This window comes from Mus musculus, chromosome 11 (assembly GCF_000001635.26).
Source record: "Mus musculus strain C57BL/6J chromosome 11, GRCm38.p6 C57BL/6J".
NCBI classification, from domain to species: Eukaryota; Metazoa; Chordata; class Mammalia; order Rodentia; family Muridae; genus Mus; species Mus musculus.
In genome coordinates, this window is record NC_000077.6 from 58,928,984 (window position 1) to 58,952,406 (window position 23,423).

A 23,423-nucleotide genomic window follows, 5' to 3' on the forward strand; every position below is an offset into this window, starting at 1 on the left:
CTGACTCTCCCTCCCTACCCTTCCCCCTCCCCCCTCCCCCCAACCCCTCTCAGAATCCAGGGCAGCACAGCCCGAGGTTTGCTCATGTCCTTTAGGATTGCCGGTGGGAGCTATGCTTTGCCTGCACCAACTCCTCCAGCTAGCTCTTCTTGGCTCTGAGAATCCAAGAACTGCAGAACCAGGACAAGCTGGCCTCTAACTTGCCCCATCCTTTTTACTGACCCACCTGACCCAGCAGCGAGTTGAGCACAGGTCACCAGATACCTGGTTAGTAAGGTAGTCCGCTCAGCAGGTCTGGTATAGGAGGGGGCCTGGGCAAGTTATGGGATGAGGGGTTTGACAGAAGGCTGGGTGCATTGACCAGCCTGCAGAGCTGTTCAGTCTGAGGCCAGGGGACAGAATTCAGAAAACCCTAGTCATCAGAATACAACCCTTACATTTATGAAAGGAACCACAGGGACTCAGAAGCTGCCCGTCAAAAGAAAGAAAGAAAAAAAAAAATACTTGTCCTGTCCCGCCCCAAAATAAAATCTTGCTAAAACCAGACTATATGTTTTGTGAGTTCAGTCCTGGCAGGCTTGCGTGCTGTATCAATGGCAGGGCTGCATCGGTGGCTGCTCTCCTTCTAAAATCTTATCAGTCCTTAGCCTTGTTTGTCTCCTAAAAATTCCTTAACAGCACATTCCTTTTCATGACAGTTTAACAGAGAATCTTTGTTTCAACTCAGTTATCCATCTCCAAATTAAAATTCTCATATGGAAATAAAGCACCTCAGGTGGGCAGCCAGAGCCACAGACCTTGTGGACGCCTCCCTTTCCTGGGAATTTTAGCAGACTTCTGGTTAGCTGGGAGCCTTTGCTGGAGAAAACTAGGTGGGTGTGTGAAGTGGCCTTTGAACTGACCTGCCTGGAGACAGCTGTAGCCAGCTCCCTTAACCACGAGGTGACTGGGGTGAAGCCAGAGCCACATCCAGTTTTCACTAAGGAAGAAATGCCATAGGCTACACCCCGAGTCTCTCAATAAGTCCCAAAGGGGAGTTAAGAATTTCACCCACAGTCTGCAGGGGAGGTGCTGCCAGAGAGCCTCTGGATCATCAAGGCCCGACTAAATGACTTGCATGTTAGAATACAGTCAGCATGCTCATAGGTTCCACCTCTATAGATTCAGTTAGAGACCAAAAATAACGGGGGGGGGGGGGGAACAACCAACTAACCCAAACAACCCCCTCATCTAGAATGTATTTTATACTGTTGACCTCATCATTTTCCTCAAACCTAGTATACAAAATTTGTAATATAAAACTAGTCCATAGTGCTAATTATATTAGACATTAGAAGCAACCTAGAGGATTTGTCAAGCACCAGATGTCTGTCCATGGGTTATAGACAAGGACCTGTGCACATAAGGACTTTGGTACCAGAGTACTAGGACCAGCTGGCAATGCGCAGGAACTGAGTACCTGCAGTTCTTTATCCAGCAGCTAGCTGTATTGGCCTGTTATCTAGCACGCACACTTGTAAGTTTCCCACGAACTGTTCCCAACATGGCAGCACTGTTGCAGGAAACCCAAGCAAGGTCAGACTGAAATATGCCTTAAAACCTAGCTCTTTTCATTTTTTTTTGTCCCCCAGCAAAATCAACAAACAAAACCAAAAACACTTGCTGTTTCTCCCCCATAGTCTTTAAACACATGACCACAACCCTGCCTCAGCATGCTGGTCTCAGCATCCTGGCTTCAGCCATGCCCAGCTCTCCCAACCTTTTCTAACCTTACAGCCTAGTGATTGTTTTTGTTTTGTTTTGTTTTGTTTTGATATAGGTTTTCACTATGCCGCCTTGGCTGACCTAAACCTTGCTGTGTAGACCAGGCTGCCCTCAAACTTTTGAGATGTGCCTGCCTATGGATTAAAGGCATACACCACCATGCTCAACTGTCTTTTCAAAGTTTGGAATACTCAAATCCCAATCTTCTCCACTTCCCACCCCACCAGCCCTTTGGGGTCCATTGATGCTGACATGGTCTCTCACCATATCCATCCTGCATCTTATGTGCAGACAAGAGATACTTATCACATCAATATAGCCCACCACCAAATTGTACTTCATGTGTAGACAGTGTCAAAAGGATGGATACATCTGTCTAGACCATTTGTACACATCACTTTTACTTACAGTATCCTGAACCAATCATGAAGTCCAGCTCATCTCTCCTGTCTCATGAGTTCCGTCTTCTCTCCACATGACCTTTCTTTCACCTCCTAGCAAAGGAACCCTGTTGGCCTATCTTATAATGGTGTGGAGTAAAGTAAGCACTACCCTGAGGACCTGGAGTGATGTCTTGGGTCACTGTGCCTCTAAGTTTGCCAGGCTCAGAGAGCTGACATTCACCCAGCAATGAAGGGGAGGAGCGGAGCATGTCATCTTGGGGAGTGTGCCTTTAGGTTTCTGCTGTCATCGTGAAATCCCTCCTCCAAATGCTAGCAGTAGGAAGGTGAGATCTTAAGAAATGACTGGGTAAAAAGGGTAGAGCTTCATGGGGGTTGAACGGTGACTGAGGAAGTGTCCTGTGTAGCAGCCATTTAGGGTGCTGTTGACAGCATGTGTGAACTGCAGGCTACTAACTGGCAACAGAGCTGTGGTGTGAACTTGAGGCACTTTACACATCCAGTCTGCTGAGTCCCGGGTCCGTGTTCATTGGGGGTGGAGGTGTTTACTCAGACATGGCCATAAGGTTTCTGGGCCAATCTAAGCTCTGAGGGACAAACCTATTGCTTGTTTCTGAGCTACCACCAGGTGGCCTAGACCTTCTCCACACCTGCTAGTCTATCAGTTTAATGTTCATTCTGGTCCCCAACAGAGACCACGTTCTGTCACTGAGGAGCACACTACTCAGGGCTGCTCTCGCTGCCTGCCATCTGCATGACTCAAGGATCAAGGATGCTACAGCCTGGGCACCCAGTCACCCTGGGTATGAATGTGACCAGTCTGTTACCTTCCACCCTGGGTGCATCTGCGCAGCTGGCCAGCCCTCTGCAGACCCTGTCTGGTGGGCTAAGCCAGAGTCCTCTCACCACGATGTCTCCTCTTGGTCCTTCTATCCATCCATGGATCCTGCTTCCCAGATGCAATGCCCACAGCCAACGCTGGGTTTGGGATGACACACACCCACACCCACACCCCATCCTGGAATATCTTAGTGACAGTCTCCTTATCTTGCTTTCAAAGGTATCAAAGTCCTTGGAACCTGGTCAGGGAAGGGGGAAGCAGCTGTGTAGACAAAGACTAGGAGGTATGGAAACAGAGAGGCTGGAGCAAACCACTTTATTCAGCACTGAAAACCCAGCCCACCTGCGAGTCAAGTTGAGGCCGGTCACTACATCCAAGGCTGGGGCCTTCTGGGGACAGAACATTGTTACCCGAAACCTAAATACATCTATGTCTTTGGCCCCTGACCTGTGTCTGTCCACTCTGCCGGGTTTTGTTTCTTGGACTAGTTATCTACACACACGATGCTGCAGGCAACCACACTACCGCTACGTCACAAGTTTTGTGAAATTCACCTATTGGAGAAAATATGAGGTGAGCAAAAGCCAAAACTACAGCGAAGTGAAGCACCCGGCGGCCTGGGGATGCCACCCTGCTGCTCTTCTGCAGGGAAGGAGGTCCCTTCCATCAGAGGTGGGAAGGAGGAGAAATCACTTTGGGGATGCCAGCGACACCCAAAGGGGCACAAGCTGGGAGGAAGAGAGGCTGGGAAGCGAAGCAGAAGGCGGCTCCCAGGACCTGGCACAGTGAGACCCAAAGTGAGGAAAGAGGTCCTCTGGTGGGTGAGGAATACTGCATTAACACTCAGGTCCCAGCCAAACCCCAGGACCTCCTGCATCCCTATTCTCTGGCACTAACACACACAGGCTGACTGTAACTGGTGCGCCTCAGAACCTTGCTGAGGGATGTCTAGTGAGCCAACCCTGTCACGGGCACCAATGGGAAAGGTGTGAGGCTTGGTTCCTGGATACTAGAACGAATGCCACACTAAGCTGAGCCATGGCAAAACAAGAAGCAGGGGCTTCCGAGCTGCCAAGTGGTCCCAGGCAGGGCTGGCACACACTGGGAAAGGAATCCCAGGACTGGTAGGTCTCTATTTGGAACAGGTACAAGCCCGAGCACATTCATGCCCCAAAGAAAATGAAAAACACTGCTGAACAATGGAACTATGTGCATGGCCAGCGGGGCACCTCTGATGCTTCATCCCAGGCTGTCAAGTGTTGATGGAGATGGGGATCTGTCCAGGATGAAGGGTGGTGCCAGGCAGAGGCCTGAGGGATGTAGGTAGGGGTGCTGCAGGCCAGCTGTAGAAGGTGGTTCCTTCTGCCTCGTGCTCCAGGGGGCCAGCCTGCTGGGCCAGCATCATCACTGCAGAGAAGGGACAAACAGACAAAGGGGAAAGACAGGGAGACAAGAGAAAATGAAGGGAGATACACAGGTATAGACAGTAAGACAGAGTGCTGCTATCCTGCGTACAATGCACACAGAGCCAAGGTGACTTGACAACCCATCTAAGAGGGGTCCAAAGCCTGTGTCTCTGAGGTTGTATAGGCCCCAAACAGCTGATGGGTATGTGGGAAGGGAATACCTCAGTTACAGGTGGCAGCCGATGCCCCATTACAAGCTCAGGCTGACTTCCAAGCAGGTTGCCTCTGGTGTTGGTCCAAGACTCGGGGAATGAGATGAGGATGAGGGATGACAGGGGGGATACCCTGGCTACTCCTGCTCACAGAGCCTAAGGTGGGGAAAACCCTCCCAGTGAGACCCTAGGCATCTCCTAGCTTCGTCAGCTCTAAGTTCCTTCCAACTACTTTTCCCAACCACCTACTTATTCTCTGATACTCAGACCTGAGCCACAACAGGGGCAAGGTGGGCTGTGGCTCGAACCTTGCCTGTAGGAGAGTCTCTCTTCCACCGTGGCTGAGTTGACTAGAGATGTGCTGTGGAAAGAGGTGCTCACCCCCTGCCCAGGTGGTACCTGCAGAAGCATGCTGAGGCCCAGGTTGCGGTGCTTCTTCTCCAGCTCTGACACAGCCTGCAGCAGGGACCGGAAGCGATCTGCCGGGTCGGCCAGCTCATCATCCTCGGAAGCACCCTCATCCTTCTCAGCCTCTTGCAGAAAGTGTTCCTCCTCCTCCACGAAGAAGGCCCGAAGCTTCTTATAGTCAGTCAGGGCCTTCTTCCTTCGGTCCATAACATGCCCCTGCAGGGTGAGAGGGGGAAGGGACAACGGTCCACACTGGACCATACCTGCTGCCAATGTGTTTAAAGAAAGAGAAGGCCCTCTACTCTGAAAGAAATTATGCTCTCAAAATAAGCTGGGACTTTTGAATTAAATCTACTTTAAAAACTAAAATCACAGGTACGAGAACTCTCCCTGTTTTCCAAAACAAGAAGTGAAATCTCCACATGAAAGGATGCCTCTGACATCCCTTATGGTGGTATTAGCTTGGTCCCACTGTCGTGATGTGCAGTTGGCAGGGCCTTGCAGCTCTCCATCACTCATGTGGGTGTATCCTCTGAAGGGATGGATGTTGGTCTCATGGGCCACCAGCTGGCTCCCAAGACAGCTAGCTGTTACAGAGGGAACCACCTTGGGTGCATTCACTAGACACAGTAGGCAGAGCCTTCTGATCTTTGACCTTCAGCCACTAGAACTCATAACTTGCCTTCTTTACACAGTACTCAGTCCTGGCTATTTTGTTACAGCAGCAGAACAAAGGCTACCTCTCTCCTACACAGCGATTTCATCAAGGATGCCACACAGACTTTGTTAAGATACTTTTCTTTATGCTTCCCAAATGAATCTTTTTTTTTTTTTTTTTTTTTTTTTGGTTTTTTTGAGACAGCGTTTCTCTGTGTAGCCCTGGCTGTCCTGGAACTCACTCTGTAGACCAGGCTGGCTTCGAACTCAGAAATCCTCCTGCCTCTGCCTCCCAAGTGCTGGGATTAAAGGCGTGTGCCACCACCGCCTAGCCCAAATGAATCACTTTTTTCCAACCTGCTAGTTTCTGTCCAATATTCTCAGTGTATTGTAAGATGCGACAGCTTCTTTGGGTCATTACCTTGTGAGGCCTCTCATACCATTAAAACTTCCATGAAGGCAATGTTTGGTCTCCCCTGCACTGTCCTTCATGACTGATTCCAGGAACTGCATCCCCAAGACACTAAAGTGTATGGATGCTCAAGATCCTTCTATGAAACGGCACAACATTAACACAGATGCCATCTGCATCCTCTCCTTCCCTGTGTTTCAGGTCCTCTAACACAGAGCCATCTGCATCCTCTCCTTCCCTGTGTTTCAGGTCCTCTAACACAGAGCCACCTGCATCCTCTCCTTCCCTGTTTCAGGTCCTCTAACACAGAGCCACCTGCATCCTCTCCTTCCCTGTGTTTCAGGTCCTCTAACACAGAGCCACCTGCATCCTCTCCTTCCCTGTGTTTCAGGTCCTCTAACACAGAGCCACCTGCATCCTCTCCTTCCCTGTGTTTCAGGTCCTCTAACACAGAGCCACCTGCATCCTCTCCTTCCCTGTGTTTCAGGTCCTCTAACACAGAGCCACCTGCATCCTCTCCTTCCCTGTGTTTCAGGTCATCTAACACAGAGCCACCTGCATCCCCCCCTGTGCTGCAGGTCCACTCCACTGGATACAATTTCCCTAACACAACATAAGTTCCTTTGTAAAGAGCTGACTAGAAAGAAGTCCGTACACTAAGTGCACGTGTAAGCACCAGGCCTGCTGTCTGTCTGTGGTGCTTGCTTTGCACGATTACATTCAGAGCCTCTCACATGCTGGACAAGCACTGCACCAACCAGACACACTCTCATTTCTGAGTACATTTCTCATCTGAAGACTGTTAAGGCCTTAGACATACAACCCACATCTACAATGCTCAGCTTACGTGAAGGCCCCATTCACAGCTTCCCAAAGTCAATCTTGGGGACTAAAGTCCTGTCAGAACACAGAGCTGCCTTAAACCAGCCACTTTTCTACTATGACTTCTGATAAACCTGAGAGCAAAACTCGGTCCTGCCACCCTCAGCAACACTTCTAGCGGCCTAACCTTGACAGCAGGATTGGAAACAGACACTCCTAACTGCACTCAGATCTTCGTCCTGGCCCTGGGTCACATAGCACAGGGGACACCCATGTTCCTGAAGGAAGAATGTTTTTGCTGAAAGGACATAAATGCCAGCCAGATAACAGCTGTCTGGCCAAGCTCCTCCCTCTGACCGGACCCCCATCTTCGTATTTAAATCTTCTAGAACCTATCCTTGGAACTGCTGTGGGCTTGTAGAAAACTAGGTGTCCTCAATGTCTTCCAATTTTTGTGAAAGGTAGAGCAGGTGCCTTCAGCCTTACGGCGCAGACCATCTGAGGGCTTCAGGGTTTCTGTAGTCTACAAAAACACTTTGGTTTTATGTTTTAAAAAAAATGGGCAGGGAACTATAATGAATTTTAATATATAAAAGGAAAAGTTTGCAGGGTTTAAACTAATGTGTGGTTTTGTTGACAAGTAACCTAAAAACAAAACAAACAAACAAACAAACTGTAACATAATGTCATCTTGGTGTTTAATGCCATGGGTGGTATCAGGTGAAGGCTAGCTAAGTACCAAATCTTGTGTCCCCAAATCTCTGTGCTGAAACCTCCAGGCAATGGTGTTAAGTGGTGGGCCTTTGGGATGTGGTTAGTCCCACCAAAGAGACATGGGATCAGTGCTCTAGTAAAAGGGACTCCCAAAGAGCCCCCTCCCCACTCTCCATGTGCCAACACAGTGAGAAAGGCCACCGGAAGCTAGCCCCAACTTGGACTTGCCATGGCTTGCCTGTTGGACTTCCAGCCTCCAGGGCAATCATGTGTGTGGTATTGTGTGGCAGCCAGAAAACAGAATGTTCTACTGGTAACAGCTGGGGTTGGTCAGAATCAAGAGTACTAGAAAGTGTCCTGTGTAGAAAAGGAACCTGAAGCTCACAAATCATCCTTATATAAAGCACACCGAAGAGAGGAGCCCTACGGACACTCAACTCACCAAGTCCAGCCAGCCAAACTCCAGCAGCTCAGCTTGGTTGCCCTGCTAGCTCCCCATATCCAGGAGAGCCCACTTACCTTCCACACAGCAGCCGCTGATTCTGCCTGACCATGCAGGTCCCGGGCATCATTTAAGTCCTTCCTCATGATTTCCACAGAGCCCTTGTTCTCCTGGGAGAGAGAAGCTGGTTAGAGCCTGGGAAGAAGGATTTGAACACCCCGATCAGCAGTCTGGCGACTGGAACTACTCGTCCGGTCTCTGCTGGAAAGTGGTTGTTTCGTAAAAGGGTCTCCTGTGCTTCTACCTCTTCAGAACTAGGTGTACAGCAGGCAATTCAAGGTCAGCTGTGTGATTCCAGGATTTTAGGTAGGTCCCCTTTAGTGTCAGCTTGATTTAAGACAGTGACTTTCCTGACTTCTCTGTGTCCTGCTTGGTCTTTGTGGAGATTGCTGTCTTAGTAAGGGGACGACAAACCATAGGACAACCCCAGCAGTATGTTCTGACAGAGTGTATCTACCTCAGTTTGGGACCTGGATGTAACCACAGGCCTCCACCTCAAAAGTGTTCTTCACAACTTATTCCAGAGGCTCATGGTGCATCATTGCAGAACATAAGGATAACAGCACCCTCAAACACGCTAAGCTACGATTTTCTCTCCTGTCGGGCGGAGACCACGGCTTTCCTACCTGGCTATTCAGACATCTCTCTCTGGGTCAGGGATGATACTCTATCTAGATCCCTGCAACCCATCTTCACACAGAGTCTAATAGTCGGTTTCTGCCCGGTGGCAGGTGCTACGTGCAATGACCAAGAGAGTATAGCAGAGAAGGTTCCTGAATGAGGTGGACCGACAGCCCCTCAGAGGGCTGCAAATGGTAACTGGTAGACCAAAGACCACTCTCAGGTCTCCATAAGCAAGTGGATGGGCGGGGCTTGCACCGATGAAATCACACCGGGATAGGAGCAAGAGGCCTTGAGGAATGGGATCGGGACTTGAGGGGAATTCGAGAAAAATAGAAGTCTTAAGGTTGTATAGAGATAAGGCACAGCTAGGCCAGAGACCTGGGATGAAAGGGGGACGGAGGAGCATGCGCTAGAGATAATAGCTCGAGGGACATAGCAGGGTCCGGGAGACAGATAATAGAGATGAAGGAAGGCAGAATCACGGACTCCAGGATCCAAGAGCCCCTAGCATGGCAGGGTCCCCGGGGAAGGGAGGGTGCTGGGCACCCATGGGATGCGGGAGAGGGAAGAGGAGGTCAGCACACTGATCGAATGCCTGACTCCAGGTAAGCCACAAAGGTGGACAGTGTGCAGGGGCCCCTCGCGCACCTTGCCGCGCAGGGCCTTCCTCCAGCGCGGTTCCCACTCCGGCGGCTCCGGGCCAGCGGCCATGCGGCAGGCGGAGCACAGCGGATCCCCGTCGGCGCGACAGAGCAGCTGCAGCGCGGCCTCGCTGGCAGGGCCATCGCGCGCCGGCGCCGCGGCCGCCTCCTCGAGAGCCAGGAGGCGGCGGCTGAGCGGAGGGCGGCTGGGCTCTACGGCGCGCTGCCAGCAGTCATCGGCACACTCCGGGCACGGGAAGGGCCCGTCCTCCTCGGCCCAGAAGCGCACCACGCACGCCCGGCAGAAACGGTGGCCGCAGTCGGCGCGCACCGGTTCGCGGGGCGCGCGCTGACACAGGGCGCAGATGGCATCAGCTGGGCCCGCGGGGAGCGCCAGGGCTGCGGGCGGCGGCGCCGACGAGGGCGCGGGCGGAGAGGGCGCAGAAGGGCCGAGGACCGGCCGGAGATCAAGGCCGACGAGCCTCAGCCTACGACTCAGACCCAGACTGCGCCAACGCCGGGCACGCGCGCGCGCGGGGCGGGGTCCTGGCTGCCGTGCGCTCTGACGTCCAGGTCCTGGCAGCTGCGCATTCCTCCATCCAGGTCCTTGCAGCTGTGCGCTCTCATTTCAGGTTCTGGTATTCGCTCATCGCCCTGCCCATGATTGAGCAGCTGAGCTCTCTTCCACACTGGTTCCCGTAGCAGCTCACGACCTTTGTCCTGATGGTGTCAGTCGCGGGCTCCAAACCCAGATCCTTACAAAGATACTCCCTGTGTCCTATAAGATTACTCATCCTGCAGGGTACTGCCCCAACATCATGAATAATTGCCCATCTCCCACAGATAATTTGGGAGGTGGTCTGTCAGGAAAGGCTTTTCCAGGGTGACTTATCGCTATACCTTCAGCCCTGAAGCAGGATAAAACTGGCTAGGTAGGCAGATGCCTGTGTAGTCAACCAGGAGTATGACCAAATTAAGATAGCGACATAAAATGAAGTCAGGGAGTCTCACTGTGCACACAGAACAGCAGCACGTTTTGCAGGAAAGCACTCTAAAGAATATTGTGTTAATACAGCTGTAGTCAGCTATCTGCAATGTGTGACTCTTCAGACTGAGATTGCGGATATAACTGTAAATGTGACTGTGGTGGTTTGAATATGCTTGGCCCAGGGAGTGGCACTATTAGGAGGTGTGGTCTTGTTAGAGGAAGTGTGTCACTGTGGCCGTGGGCTTTGAGACCTCACTCTTAGCTGCGGGAAACAGTCTTTTGACTGCCTTGGATCAGGATGTAGAACTCTCAGTTCCTTCTCCAGAGCCTTGTCTGCCTGGATGCTGTCATGCTTCCTGCCTTGATAATGGACTGAACCTCTAAACATGTAAGCCAGCCCCAGTTAAATGTTCTTTATAAGAGTTACACTGGTCATGGTGTCTCTTCACAGTAATGAAACCCTAACTAAGACAGTGATGTTGCCATTTATATGCTCCAAACACTATGGCAGCAGCCACATCTGTACTAAAGCTATACAGCCCTTTTCTGGTCATTATTTCCTAGACAATAGAATGAAGATTTGCACAGTATTCACATCCTGTTAAGTATCATAAGTCATCTAGGAAAAAAATATTACATAGAAAGATGCATGTAAATATTATGATGTTTTAGCTGGGTATAATGATACATGCTTTTAATCACAGCACTTAGGAATTAGAGCTGGCAGTTCTCAGTGAGTTCCAGGCCAGTTTGTCTACACAGTGAGTTTCAGGCCAATCAAAGCTATATAGTAAGACCCTGTCTCAAAAATAAATAAATAAATAAATAAATAAATAAATAAATAAATAAATAAAAGTGTGTGTCTGTGTGTCTGTGTCTGTGAGTGAAAGAGAATTGTGTATGTGTGTGTGTGTGTGTAAGAGAGAGAGAGAGAGATGTGATGTGTGTAAGAGAAACATTTTATCTGAGGGATTGGAGTGTCCTTAAATTGTGGTATCCTTGGGGGTTTAGAGCCAACCTCTTCAACAGATATAGCATTTATGTATAAATTAATTAAAATTAATTAAATAAAAAATCAGTTGTACTTAGGCACTTTCACACTCATCTAACTGACCATAGCCAGATCCAACATGGTTCTCAAATTGTTACTGAGGTCTGGCGCTCAAACCCAGGGCATTATGCATCCTAGGCAATGACTGTACTTTTAATCCCAGCAATTGGGAGATGGAGGCAGGGAAATCGAGTTCAAGGCCAGTTTGAGCTACAAGACAAGACCTTGGCTTAAAAGAAAAGCCAAACCAAACAAAGATAACAACAAAAACCATAGCATGGATGGGAAGCAAGGATGAAGGACACGTGGGAAGATACGATGTAACCTGGAAGGTGGCCCAGAGCATGGGCATCCCTGACACCACCTACAGTCATGGCCAAGGTATACCTGAAAGTGCACTCTGCTAATGCCATGTTATGTGGAAAGAAATGCATAGCAGCGTGAATGGCTAAGCTTTAAGATTAGTTGCCCTTATCAGAATTCCACTTTGGGGATCAAATGAAGGGCCTTGCATATACTGGGGAAAACCTTCCCCTACTGAGATACATCCATAGCCTATGAGCTGCCTTTAATATTTGATTCTATGGATAAACATTGAAAAATATCTTATCCTTTTGAGTTAAAACATTCAGCAATTCTCTGAGAATTCCATACCCACTTGAGGGTGTGTGTTACTGTCTTCTACATAAGCCTCTCTCTTCCTCTTTTTAAATTGATTATATTTTAAGATATTTATTTCTATGTTATGTGTATGAGTATTTTGCCTGCAGGCGTGCATGCACACCACATGAATACATAGTACCCAGAGAGGCCAGAGGAAGGTGTCAGAACTGGACTGATAGACAGTTGTGGGCTGCCGTGTGAGTGCTGGGAATTGACCTCAGGTCTTCTGCAGCAAAGTCAAGTGCTCTTAACCACTGAATCATCTCTTCAGCATCTTCTTTCCTCTCTTACAGCCTGTGCTTAAGCTTATACTAAAGCCTTTTCTTTAAAAAAAAAAAGATTTAATTTGTGTTTGTGTTTGTGTGTATGTCTGCACATGCCTATGGGTACCTGTGGAGGCCAGAAGAGGATATCAAATACCATGGAACCTGAGTTATAGGATGCTGTGAGCCACTCAACGTGGGCACTGGAAATCCATGGGCACTGGAATCTCTCTTCTAAGAGAGCAACTTAAGTGCTGAACCATCTTTACAGACCCAAAACTGTTTAATAATAAAACATAAACTCCACTTCAAAGAATATTGCATCAAGCCAGTTACCTAATAACTATTACCTTTTAAATATTTTAGATGTGAAAATAAATATTCAGATGTTTAGAATTCATTAGATTATTTAAGATCCTAAAAATTAAAAAGCCAGGTAGTAGTGATGCATGCTTTTGTTCCCAGCACTTGGGAGGCAGAACCAAGAGCATTTCTGCAAGTTCGAGGACAGCCTGGTCTACTCAGTGAGTTCTAGGTTGGTCAGGGCTACAAAGAAAGCTTGTCTCGAAAACCAAACCAAACCAAACCAAACAAATGAACAAAAATCCAAAAATTCAAATATACCTATGGCGTTTACAAATATAAATCACCACCACCAACAACAATAATAATGTGAAGAGTTGGCATTATTCTATATCTTTCAGAAACAATCCCCTAAACTGATCAACGTACATGGGGGTTTTGTTTGTAAAGCCCTACATAGATGAATGACAGGAGACTAGAAATGAATTCATTATAGGGCTCTGAAATAAATGAGTGATTGACTATCAAGTGGATAGACGTAGAGCCCTGACATTGATGATGAACAGGACAGTGAAGTGGAGGGATCAGGCCCAGCCTGGATGACAGGCAGGGGATTGAAGTGCCTGGACAATAAGGAAAAGGTTGAATGACAGGGACCTATCTATCCATTTACCTTACAATCAGAATAAAAGTAATTGGTCTGATACAATTTTCTGTATTTGTGATGGTAAAACCCCAAAAAACAACCAAAAGGGAGATTTTGTGAAGAACAGTATTTAGAAAGGGCATCACATCAGGAGGGGAACACAAGCCACTGTAACAGGGGGGCTGAGGCAAGTACATCTGAGAAGCAGGGAAGGAGCATCACACGAGATGCTCCAAAACAAGCCTCTGTGGCCACGAGAGAGCTGTGGGCAACCTCCCTGCAGTATCCTGTGTATATCGTGGCAGTACCCTCTGAGTCTCTGAGATTGTCTTCATTGGGCACGCCTGCTTTACAATTACATATTTTTGGTTAGTGCTGGCCAAAACATCGTATGACTTCCTGGGAAGAGGTGAGGACATGCCTATTTGCCCAGATAGGGCACTGCTATGTCAAAGAAATAATTCCACCAAGTTCAATACATTTATTGGGATTACTGACATGACATGGGAAGGGGTTATGTATGGGATCATGAGTGAATTAACAGTAATATTATTTAAAAGTCCTATGTCATGGGGGATAGCTCAGGAAGATTGCACCCCATGGTTCCCACCTCCAGCCAGCCTTCTACTCTATACTCCAGTAGGAACCCCCAAGACCATTGCAGCGGGGATGTAGGTACCTCCTCTTACTATGAATGAATATTAGCAGCCTCACTACTGTTATTATAAACCTATATATCATTTATTCTTCAGGTCACTACAGCATCTCTGTTCCGTGATGGCCGATGGTCTTGTCAGGCCCAGAGGAAGTCACTTCACTACAGCAAAGAGAGGCTCCATTTTTGTTTCTGACAGCTTTCACAGTGATATTGATTAGTCTCCTGCTCTGTTGCCATCACCATACCTGAATTTAAATACATACATACATACATACATACATACATACATTCATAATACATACATATATGTAATTATGATTAAGGTAGGTGTGTGTGTGTGTTAAGATAAGGGACAAAGCCCAAGTGAGAAGCAACAAAGCCCCTTGGCTTCAGGATAGGACAAGGAACACTTGGTGTCCTGTGCACAGCAGGGCCCTATCAGGTGGAGAGAAGCGATGGTTAGGACTGTAAGGAGACTACCAGAAAGATGGAGACTCCAAGGGCAAGTGGGGCTTTGTCAGTGGTTTTCTGCAGCTGTGACTGAAGACTGCATAGTTTATACGTATAGAGAAGCTCATCTGGACTCCTAAAGCTGGTAAATTCAAAGCTGAGGGGCTGCATCTTGCTGCGGGGATTATGCAAAGCATTCAGAGCATCCCAAGGTGAGACAGAGCCAGCGCTAGCCAGTTATAACAAGAAAGGCTCCAGTGGTAACCCACAAATTCATTCTTCCAAAAGTGGATTAATCCAGTCCAGAGGCCTGGGATGACTTCAGTGCCTTGCTTTCAGCCTAAGAGCTGCTTCACCAGCTGCTCCAGCACTTCCCTAAGTTGTCTTTTATCCTATCGCTTGGCAGAGGCGTTCAGTTTTGTTCCCTGGTGAGGAATTTGTTGTATTTCATGAGCGTTCATACTGCCATGTTCTCTCTTGTCCCTAGAAACCACAGTGATTTCCTTGATTATGTGTGCCCTGCGGGGTGGGACAGGAAACCCTGGGGCAGGGCAGGCTCTGGGATCTCCTGGGGCAGGCCTGGGATGGGATCTCATCTTGCTTAAGGCTGCATTCATTCCTGATTCTCTCCCTTTCCCCCACTCCCAGCAGCCCTCCCTCTAGAGCCACCGTGACTCCTTTGCCCCTCCTCCATCCCCCAGGCCCACCCTACACCCAACCCCCTGCAAATTCTATGTCTCTTGAGAAAGTACATATTCTCATAAATTCTAAGTCGGCTTGAGTGTGGAGTTTTGCATCTTCTCTGGATAGTGCTCGAAAGCCGCTGGATCCCCTTCAGCAGCTCCTAAGACATTTTATTACTGTGCTGAGTGGGAAGAAGCATAAATTATCTAAGGGCAAGAGGAGGAGGTGATCACTTGCATGGGAGAAAATGTCACCAGAGCCTGAGGGGCTGGAGCAGCTAGGCTGGTGCACAGAGACACCAAACTTCAGATGCATGCAGAGCCTTCCCCAAGCTGATGCATGGGTTGAGAAATTTTACCTTAGCAGCTCATTGTCATTCACCGCTCTTGCTGATGTAAAGAAAGACATGGCCACAGAAGTCTCTTCTGCAAACACAGGCGAGAGGAACAAGCCAGCTTCACATCCCTATTCATTGGTGTGGTCAGCTAGAGCCCTCGGTTGTCCAATCAGAGAAAACAGGACCCCGAACTGAGGGACTGTCCAGCAGCCCAGCTCCATGCCACACCAGAGATGTCCCTGGAGGAAAGGCTACAGAGTAGTGGTGGGTAGGCCTTTGTCCAAAGGATGCCAGCTGGAAACTGCAGAGGACAAAGGACCATGAAACCTGGTTCCTACTTTTATGAGAGGAGAGGACGCAAGCTCTTCACAAACGACGCCTGCTACCTACTCCCGTAGCTCCTAAGTCAAAGGTGCAATGGCGCAGGTAAGCCTCTAAACATGCTCTCCATGTTCTGCAACCCCTTTATCCCACTGGGGTCTGGATGCCAAGTGTTACTTCTGCTCCAACTGTCAGCCTCCTTCGGGGACCCCACCCCTCCCAAGGGTGTATGTCATATATCAGCCATGATAGTGTGTCACTTTTATTAATTGTGGAAATTTTAAAAAGAACCCAGCTTCGAGGTTGGGTGAGAGCCTGCTCATAGAAGAAAAGACTGTATGCAGAGCAGAACCAAAAAAATATCCCACATGTCAAGGTGCTTATTAATGCCAAAGAAACTCATTCCACGTGTGGACCGACAGCCAACAGTGCCAGGCACTGGGCTTCAGAACCAATAAAGAAAAAAAAAAGCACAAACAAAAAGTTTCAACATCACCTTCACTGCCAAACCCAAGTGTATCTGCCTTTAGTGCCTGAAGAGGAAGCCATTTCTCCTTAGCTTTTCCCTTTTCATTTTCCTCTCTTAATTTTTCAAAGTTACATTTGATTCATGTTGTATGGCTTTATTGGTGTCCAGAGGACGACGTGTAGGAGTCCCTTCTCCCCTTCCACTATGTGGACACTAGCATTGGACTCTGGCCTCCAGGGCGTGACACTTGGTCCTTTACACCCACTGAGCTAGCTCTGGTGGCCTTCTGTTCTCATTTTCTTGTCTTCCTCTCTCCTGGGTTCTCCTTCCTTCCTTCTCTTTACCAACTCTTTCTCCTCTCCTCCTTTCTTTCTCACTAGCAAAATTCTTCAGTTTGCCAGTGTGTCACCTGCGACCCAACATGTTGGTCCAATAACAACAGGAGTTCTCCAGACCAATGATACCGCTCTGTCAATCACGGGATGCTGCCCTCGGAGAGCCAAGTGCTGCGGTGGGAACCCGTATCCCAAACGTGAGCGATGGACGGCACATTCAAAGAAGCTGGAGCAAGGAAATCGTTTGTTGTTTGTTTGCTTGCTTGCTTGCTTGCTTTGAAAGACACAAATGAGGAGGAATGTGCAAGATACTTTAAAACAATAATCTTTGGCCAAATGACCAATAGCAAAAGTGACACCGGCTTGGGATTAGACAGGCACTTGTTGGCAAGGTTTTCAGGTAGAAGTAATATGAGTGTGTGTGTGTGTGTGTGTGTGTTGCTGGGGCCTGAGGCATATTAATATTAAGCTCAAATTGTATTTAACTGACCTATGGCTCTCAGTCCCTTCGTCGTTCTGGAGTCTTTTGTGACCGGATACTATTTGGTTGGTGAGTAAGTTAACCCTTCCTTCACGACCTCTCTGCTTCACCTCTCCACACCGTCCTGCTGTGAAGAAGGACAGGAAGTTGTTACTCTGACAACCTCTATACGTTATACAATTCCAGATTCACTGAGTATTTTTTTTTAACCATGTTAAATGACCTGTAAAATAGGACATCTTTATTCAGGATCACCCCATCCCCATAGGTGAGTCACCACTGCAGTGTGGCCTTGGAGTGAGGGAGTGAGACAGGGTTTTGTCCACTTTGAACACAGTGTGGACACACAATAACACACTGCCGAGGTGGGTGGAAAGTGACTTTGATGTCCATGTCACTTCAAGGGACACCTCATGCAGTTGTACTTATTATCAAGTTTTGTATTATTTTCACTTGTTAAATAGCCTTTAAAACATCATTTAATGAGCCAGGTGAGGTTAGCTGCTATCTCAACCACTGGAGAAGGAAGCAAGACTATGGATCAGATATGCAAGGCTGGATGAGCTACCAGAGGCCCTGCCCTTTTTCTTGGTTTTGTTTCTTTTGGTTTGTTTGTTTTTTTGTTTTTTGTTTTTTGTTTTTTGTTTTGGTTTTTTGAGACAGGTTTATTGGTGTAGCACCAGCTGTCCTGGAACTTGCTCTGTAGACCAGGCTGGTCTCAAACTCAGATCGACCTGCATCTGCCTCCTAAGTGCTGGGATTAAATACATGTGCCAGCACTGCCCAGTCAAGACTTTAAAGGTATTAGAATCAAACTCCATTGTAAAAGTGAGACCCAGTTGATTCTACTGTATATCTTTCATGGTTGAGCTTCGTCTCTTTATATATATATTTTTTTTTTTATGAAGCTGAATGCTCACTTTCGCTTGCAAGCATGATTGTTGCTTGGGGAGACTACAACAGTGGGGTTTCTGGCATAGCTTAGAGAACCTTGGTATATTTTTCCAGATTTCCTCAGCGTTTTTTCAGTGTAGGGCAGTGTTTTTGCGTGCACTAGGCTGCTCAGGCCACTACGATTTTAGTAGGTGAGACATTTACCATTGTTTTAATGAGCATCTCTTTTATGTCAGTTTGATAGTAGTGTTATTTTTTCAAATTTCCCTTTCCTATTCATATTCTTAAACAATTTGTAAATTTTCTCTAATTTATAGATATTTCTAACATTAACCTTTTGGCTCTCAGTAGTTGCAAATTTTAGCCCAAGGTTTCTTTACATTAAGTGTATAGGAGGGTTAGCGCACACACACATACACACACCCTTAATTTTTTTTTCCCCTAAGTGATTTTTCTCTGTTTGTTTGCTTGCTTGTTCTTGTTCGTGTTTTTCAAGACAGGGTCTCTCTGTGTACCCCTGGATGTCCTGGAACTCCTTCTGTAGACCAGGCTGGCCTCAAACTCTGAGACCTGCCTGCATCTGCACCCCCCAGGCCTCCACCCCCGTGTTGGGATTAAAGGTGTGGGCCACCATTGCCAGGCTCTACATCTTGTTTTGTTTTGTTTTGTTTTGTTTTGTTTTGTTTTGTTTTGTTTTGTTTTGTTTTGTTTTGTTTTGTTTTTACAGTGCTGCTTTGAAAGCATTTTCTCTTGCTGATAACCAGGAGTATGTTGTTGACAAATGAATTCATGATTCTGAGCATTGAGACATCCCAGGCACCAGCAGCCAGCTGAATAGGCTTCCAGGTTTGTTCTTTCACCAGGCATTGGTTGTGCATCTGCCAAGTGCCAAATTATCTTTCACCCCGCAGACACCTGAGCGACAGCCACATCTCTATGTGAGAGATTATAATTCTCTCTGTATTTCGGTGAGAGATAAAAAAAATGCATGTCGACGTGAATAGAGCTCATAGAAATTACGCACAAGTATGCACAGGGCACCTTGCCAGCCTCTTTACTTACATGAACTCACAGTATCTAAAAGGCATTACATCATCACATGAAGAAATGGAGATGCAAAGGACGTAGATTGCCTATCCCAGATATAGCAGCTAACTGACCTTCAGACCAGGATTTGTCAATCAGTAATATTCAGATCCTCACTCAGCGTATATTAAGGTAGGACATTAACAGTTTGCTTTTATAAAGCCAGCTCTCCAAGAGATGCTGAAATGTGAGCCATGAGAATATATAGCATTTTTTATTTTCTCTCAGTACCGTGCGGGGGCAGGGCAGGGCGGAGGGATGGTGTGCGTGAGCGCGCGCGCGCGAGAAATAGAGCGCTTCGTAACCTCCCTAACCTGCAGCGTCCTGTAATTATGGTACCCTTGCTTCAGCTCCAGACGTGATGGGCGTCCCAAGTATCATACCTTTCTCCAAATGAAAGTCTACCCAGTCACACACTTCCAGTAAAACAACCTTAGTTTGCTTTCAGATTTCCCAATTAACTGTTGGAATTTGGTCATGAATCCTCATAGAAATGATGGAGACTGACTAGAAACAAATGGAAGTCAGAAGCTGTCATTTCCTCCTCTAAGCAGGCAACAAGCTTCTCCCTCATTAGCTGAGGGTGAGAAAGAAATGGCTGGCGATTTAGCTCAACAAGGATCAGACCCAGCCGCAACGTTCCTTCACAGCCCGATGCACAGCCGGGGAAGACGCTAAATCGTACCCGTTGAAACAAAGGGTTCAGACAAAGATAAGACACCTGAGCTTGCTCTGCCAATACACTTTCGGATTGGTTGGGATACTGTCCAATAGGAAAGAAGAAGCGGGGTAACCTAGTTACAACATTTTATATTTGTCCAATCAGATAAGAGTACTTTGGAGCCTTCATTTAAATATAAAGATGACAAATAACCCTGCCTTCACCGTTTGCTTGTTCGTCTGGGTGCAGCCAGTGCAGCAGGATGCCGGAGCCTTCCCGCTCCACTCCCGCCCCGAAGAAAGGCTCCAAGAAAGCCATCACCAAGGCTCAGAAAAAGGATGGCAAGAAACGCAAACGGGGCCGCAAGGAGAGCTACTCCATCTACGTGTACAAGGTGCTGAAGCAGGTGCATCCGGACACCGGCATCTCGTCCAAGGCCATGGGCATCATGAACTCGTTCGTCAATGACATCTTCGAGCGCATCGCCAGCGAGGCCTCCCGCCTGGCGCATTACAACAAGCGCTCGACCATCACGTCCCGCGAGGTGCAGACGGCCGTGCGCCTGCTGCTGCCCGGGGAGCTGGCCAAGCATGCCGTGTCCGAGGGCACCAAGGCAGTCACCAAATACACCAGCTCCAAGTGAGGCGCGGCGAGAGCGCCCCCAACCCAAAGGCTCTTTTCAGAGCCACCTTCCAAGCTCAAAAAAGGAGCGTGCTACCTGAATAAGATTGTCATTCACTTGATGAACATTGGGATGGGCCGGGGGGGAGGGGGGTGTTGTACTGGACCTTGGGATCCTGAGATAATACCTCTTGTTCATAATGGTATTAATAAATTTGGTTCAATTTTGGCCACAGAGAGCGTAGTTTAATAGATGGCTCCTGGGGAAATTTGGTATGGATTGCGCGGTGGGAGGGAGGGTGGGAGGGAGGCTGTGTCAGCAACAAGATTTCTCTCCATTCCCCTCCCCCTGCAGAGTGCTGTGTGAGGCTCAGAGTGCTGCGCTCAGCGCTGATGCTGTTGGAGCCATCTTGCTCTATCCCCTTGCCAGAATTAAAATCTTCTGGCCAGAAACAGTTTAAGCAGGTTTTCTACTGTATTCTGCTCAAAATGCCTAACAGTGGGCTGCACAGCTCCTGTTCTCCAACCTGATCTAATTAAGCAACAATCCCGCCGGTGAAGATTCTGGTATTTTATCCGTAGAAGTATTTAAACAATGAAAGGTCTTTTTGTTTCATCTCAATGTATGCGTATGTATGAGAGTATCTGTCATATAAATGTGTGAATATATTAACAGAGCTCTAGTAAATGGTGAAACATCCTTTAAAATTAATTAGACCCCTTAAAATAACAAAAGGCTACGTACGTTGTATTCAGTGTAGGTTGCATTAAATGAATGAGGCTTGCAAGAATAGTACAAACTATTCGTCCTCTAAAAATCAAAGATCAGTGGTTCTTCACTGCATGTCGGAGAAGCCCATCTTCCATGAACTATTTGCCCCGGGTTCCGATTACACAGTGGTTTCACTGGTGAACAATGGCGGTCTTCCTCCTCACACCACCTCCAGCGACAGCCACTCACTTGTCAACATTTAACCTCTTACTGTCTCATACACGAAAGGCGAGTCTTTCTATTGGTAATTTCTTCTTAAAGAGACAGTTTTTTCCACTCGCTCAAAATTCTTGGTTGGTTCCCTAATAATTAGTAAATTGGTCTTGAACATGTAGTTGAGCCTGGGGAATAACCAGTTCATTGTTTCAGACTGAATGCCTGCAAATCCCTCATCCCCTACCTCCCCCAACCTAACACTTAAGTTTTTCAGGCCCAGAGAACGAGCCATGTACATTGCCCTGATTCTTATGATTGTAGATTCCCAATATCTGTTGTACGCTCCTGACATTCTCCAGTTGTTCAGTTTCACCTGACCATTGCTTTTTTTTCTCTTATAACATGAAGCCAGAGACATTGATTTTGTATACAGTTGCTCTCAGTTTTCTATATTATAAAATCTCAACAGCAGAGACAAATTTCTACATTTCTTCATCTACTCCTTAAAATTCACATTCTACAAAAGGACAGATCATCCCCCATTCTGAGCTGTGGCTGCCAAAATAACACACCTGAGCAGTTTATTCAGAACTTCCAGCTTTTGTTAAAAAAAAGAAAAAAAAGAAAAAATCCATTGCATTACTGACAACTATAAATGCGTTGCTAGAGAATTAATTAAATTGTGTGCTAGATTTGCTCATTGCTTTTTTTCCTCCCCTTGGTACTAAATGATGTTTAGGCTCATCTTTTGTCTGGAGGGAAAGGTTCTATTTTACTGAAACCCAGTACAGTATAACTGTAATGTACCGGGTCTCGATGAAGCAACTGTAAATACTCCTTTAAAACTGGATACTTAGGCCTGGAGAAATGGCTCTGGGGTTAAGAATATGTATTGCTATTGTAAAGGACCTTGGTTCAGTTCCTGGCATCCATCTGATGGCTTTACAAGCATCAGTTACACTGGTTCCAAGGGATCTGACTCCTTCCTAAGAGCACCTCTTCTAACTTCTGCACAAATTCGGTGCACATAAACACAGGAAAAACCACTCATAGCTAAAATTAAAAAAAAAAAAAAGAATAGTTGGCACCAGGGGCTGGCCATGCAGCTCTGTATGTAATACCAAAAGCCCCAGAGGCCTTGACTGTCACTTGGCATCAGCGCAGAGAATCACATTCCATCGTTTTGAGTGCAAATCCCGTTTGTTTTATTTGGTGACAGGGTCTCATTATGAAGCTCTGGATAGCCTGGAACCTGATATGCACACTACACTGTCCTTGAGCACACAAAGATCCACCTGTCTCTTTTCCCAACTGCTGCCGTTACAGGACTATGCCATGTCTGGCTTTCAAATCCTCTATTTTTGAGACCATTAAAAATACTAACAGTGGTGGTGTGTGCCTTTTATAACAGCACCCAGGAGGCAGAGAAGGGAGAACTCTGAACGCCACACCAGTCTGGGCTACAGAGTGCAGTCGAGACAGAGACAGGCAGAGACAGAGAGACACAGAAAGAGACAGAGACAGAATGTGAAAGACCTGTTGACAGGCCTCGCTTCTGATGGTGGATCAGAGTTCACGTTTTCCATCATAGCTAAGGAGCAAATGTATTGGATAAGGCAAGCATGACAAGATGCCCTTATTTCTATCTATTATTTCTTGTTCTATCTGTTTATTTCTGTCTTCTTAAGAGAGATCAAAGGAAAGTCGTTTATACGCCACACACTGACTGTCTGTGCCCAGGAATGAATTTGAAATAATAATCCGGGCAGTCGGACAAAAGGGACTGAGCTGCATCTCAGTGGAGAACCTTGGCTAAGCCTAGAGGTCTGAGGTTTGAGTCTCCAGCTAACCCCTCCTGATTTAGTTAGGGTTTCTCTTCCTGCACAAACATCATGACCAAGAAGCAAGTAGGGAAGAAAGAGTTTATTCCGCTTACATTTCCAAACTGCTGTTCATCACTGAAAGAAGTCAGGACTGGAACTCAAGCAGGTCAGGGAGCAGGAGCTGATGCAGAGGCCATGGAGGGATGTTCCTTACTGGCTTGCTTCCCCTGGCTTTCTCAGCATGCTCTCTTATATAACCTAAGACTACCAGCCCAGAGATGGTCCCATCCACAAGGGCCTTTCCCCCTTGATCACTAATTGAGAAAATGCCTTACAGTTGGATCTCATGGAGGCATT

At 47.3% G+C, this 23,423-nt stretch overlaps 2 protein-coding genes and 1 long non-coding RNA gene across 3 annotated transcripts; 1 reads left to right on the forward strand and 2 right to left on the reverse strand.

The window, feature by feature from the left end:
- Window positions 1-3,304: 3,304 nt before the first annotated feature.
- Window positions 3,305-9,923, reverse strand: Rnf187 (ring finger protein 187). Its single transcript, NM_022423.2, has 4 exons — window positions 9,412-9,923; window positions 8,157-8,249; window positions 5,024-5,248; window positions 3,305-4,413 (listed from the first exon to the last, which is right to left on the reverse strand). Exons 1-4 carry the CDS (start codon window positions 9,799-9,801, stop codon window positions 4,411-4,413), a joined length of 711 nt encoding a protein of 236 aa, NP_071868.2. The 5' UTR covers window positions 9,802-9,923; the 3' UTR covers window positions 3,305-4,410.
- Window positions 9,924-13,784: 3,861 nt separating this feature from the next.
- Gm51864 lies at window positions 13,785-21,772 on the reverse strand. The gene is made up of 2 exons (XR_003949558.1): window positions 21,061-21,772; window positions 13,785-17,180 (listed from the first exon to the last, which is right to left on the reverse strand). It is a non-coding gene; the product is annotated as a predicted gene, 51864 (long non-coding RNA).
- Window positions 19,928-20,389, forward strand: H2bu2 (H2B.U histone 2). The gene has a single exon (NM_030082.4). The coding sequence runs from the start codon at window positions 19,957-19,959 to the stop codon at window positions 20,335-20,337; it is 381 nt and encodes a 126-aa protein (NP_084358.1). The 5' UTR covers window positions 19,928-19,956; the 3' UTR covers window positions 20,338-20,389.
- Window positions 21,773-23,423: the final 1,651 nt, after the last annotated feature.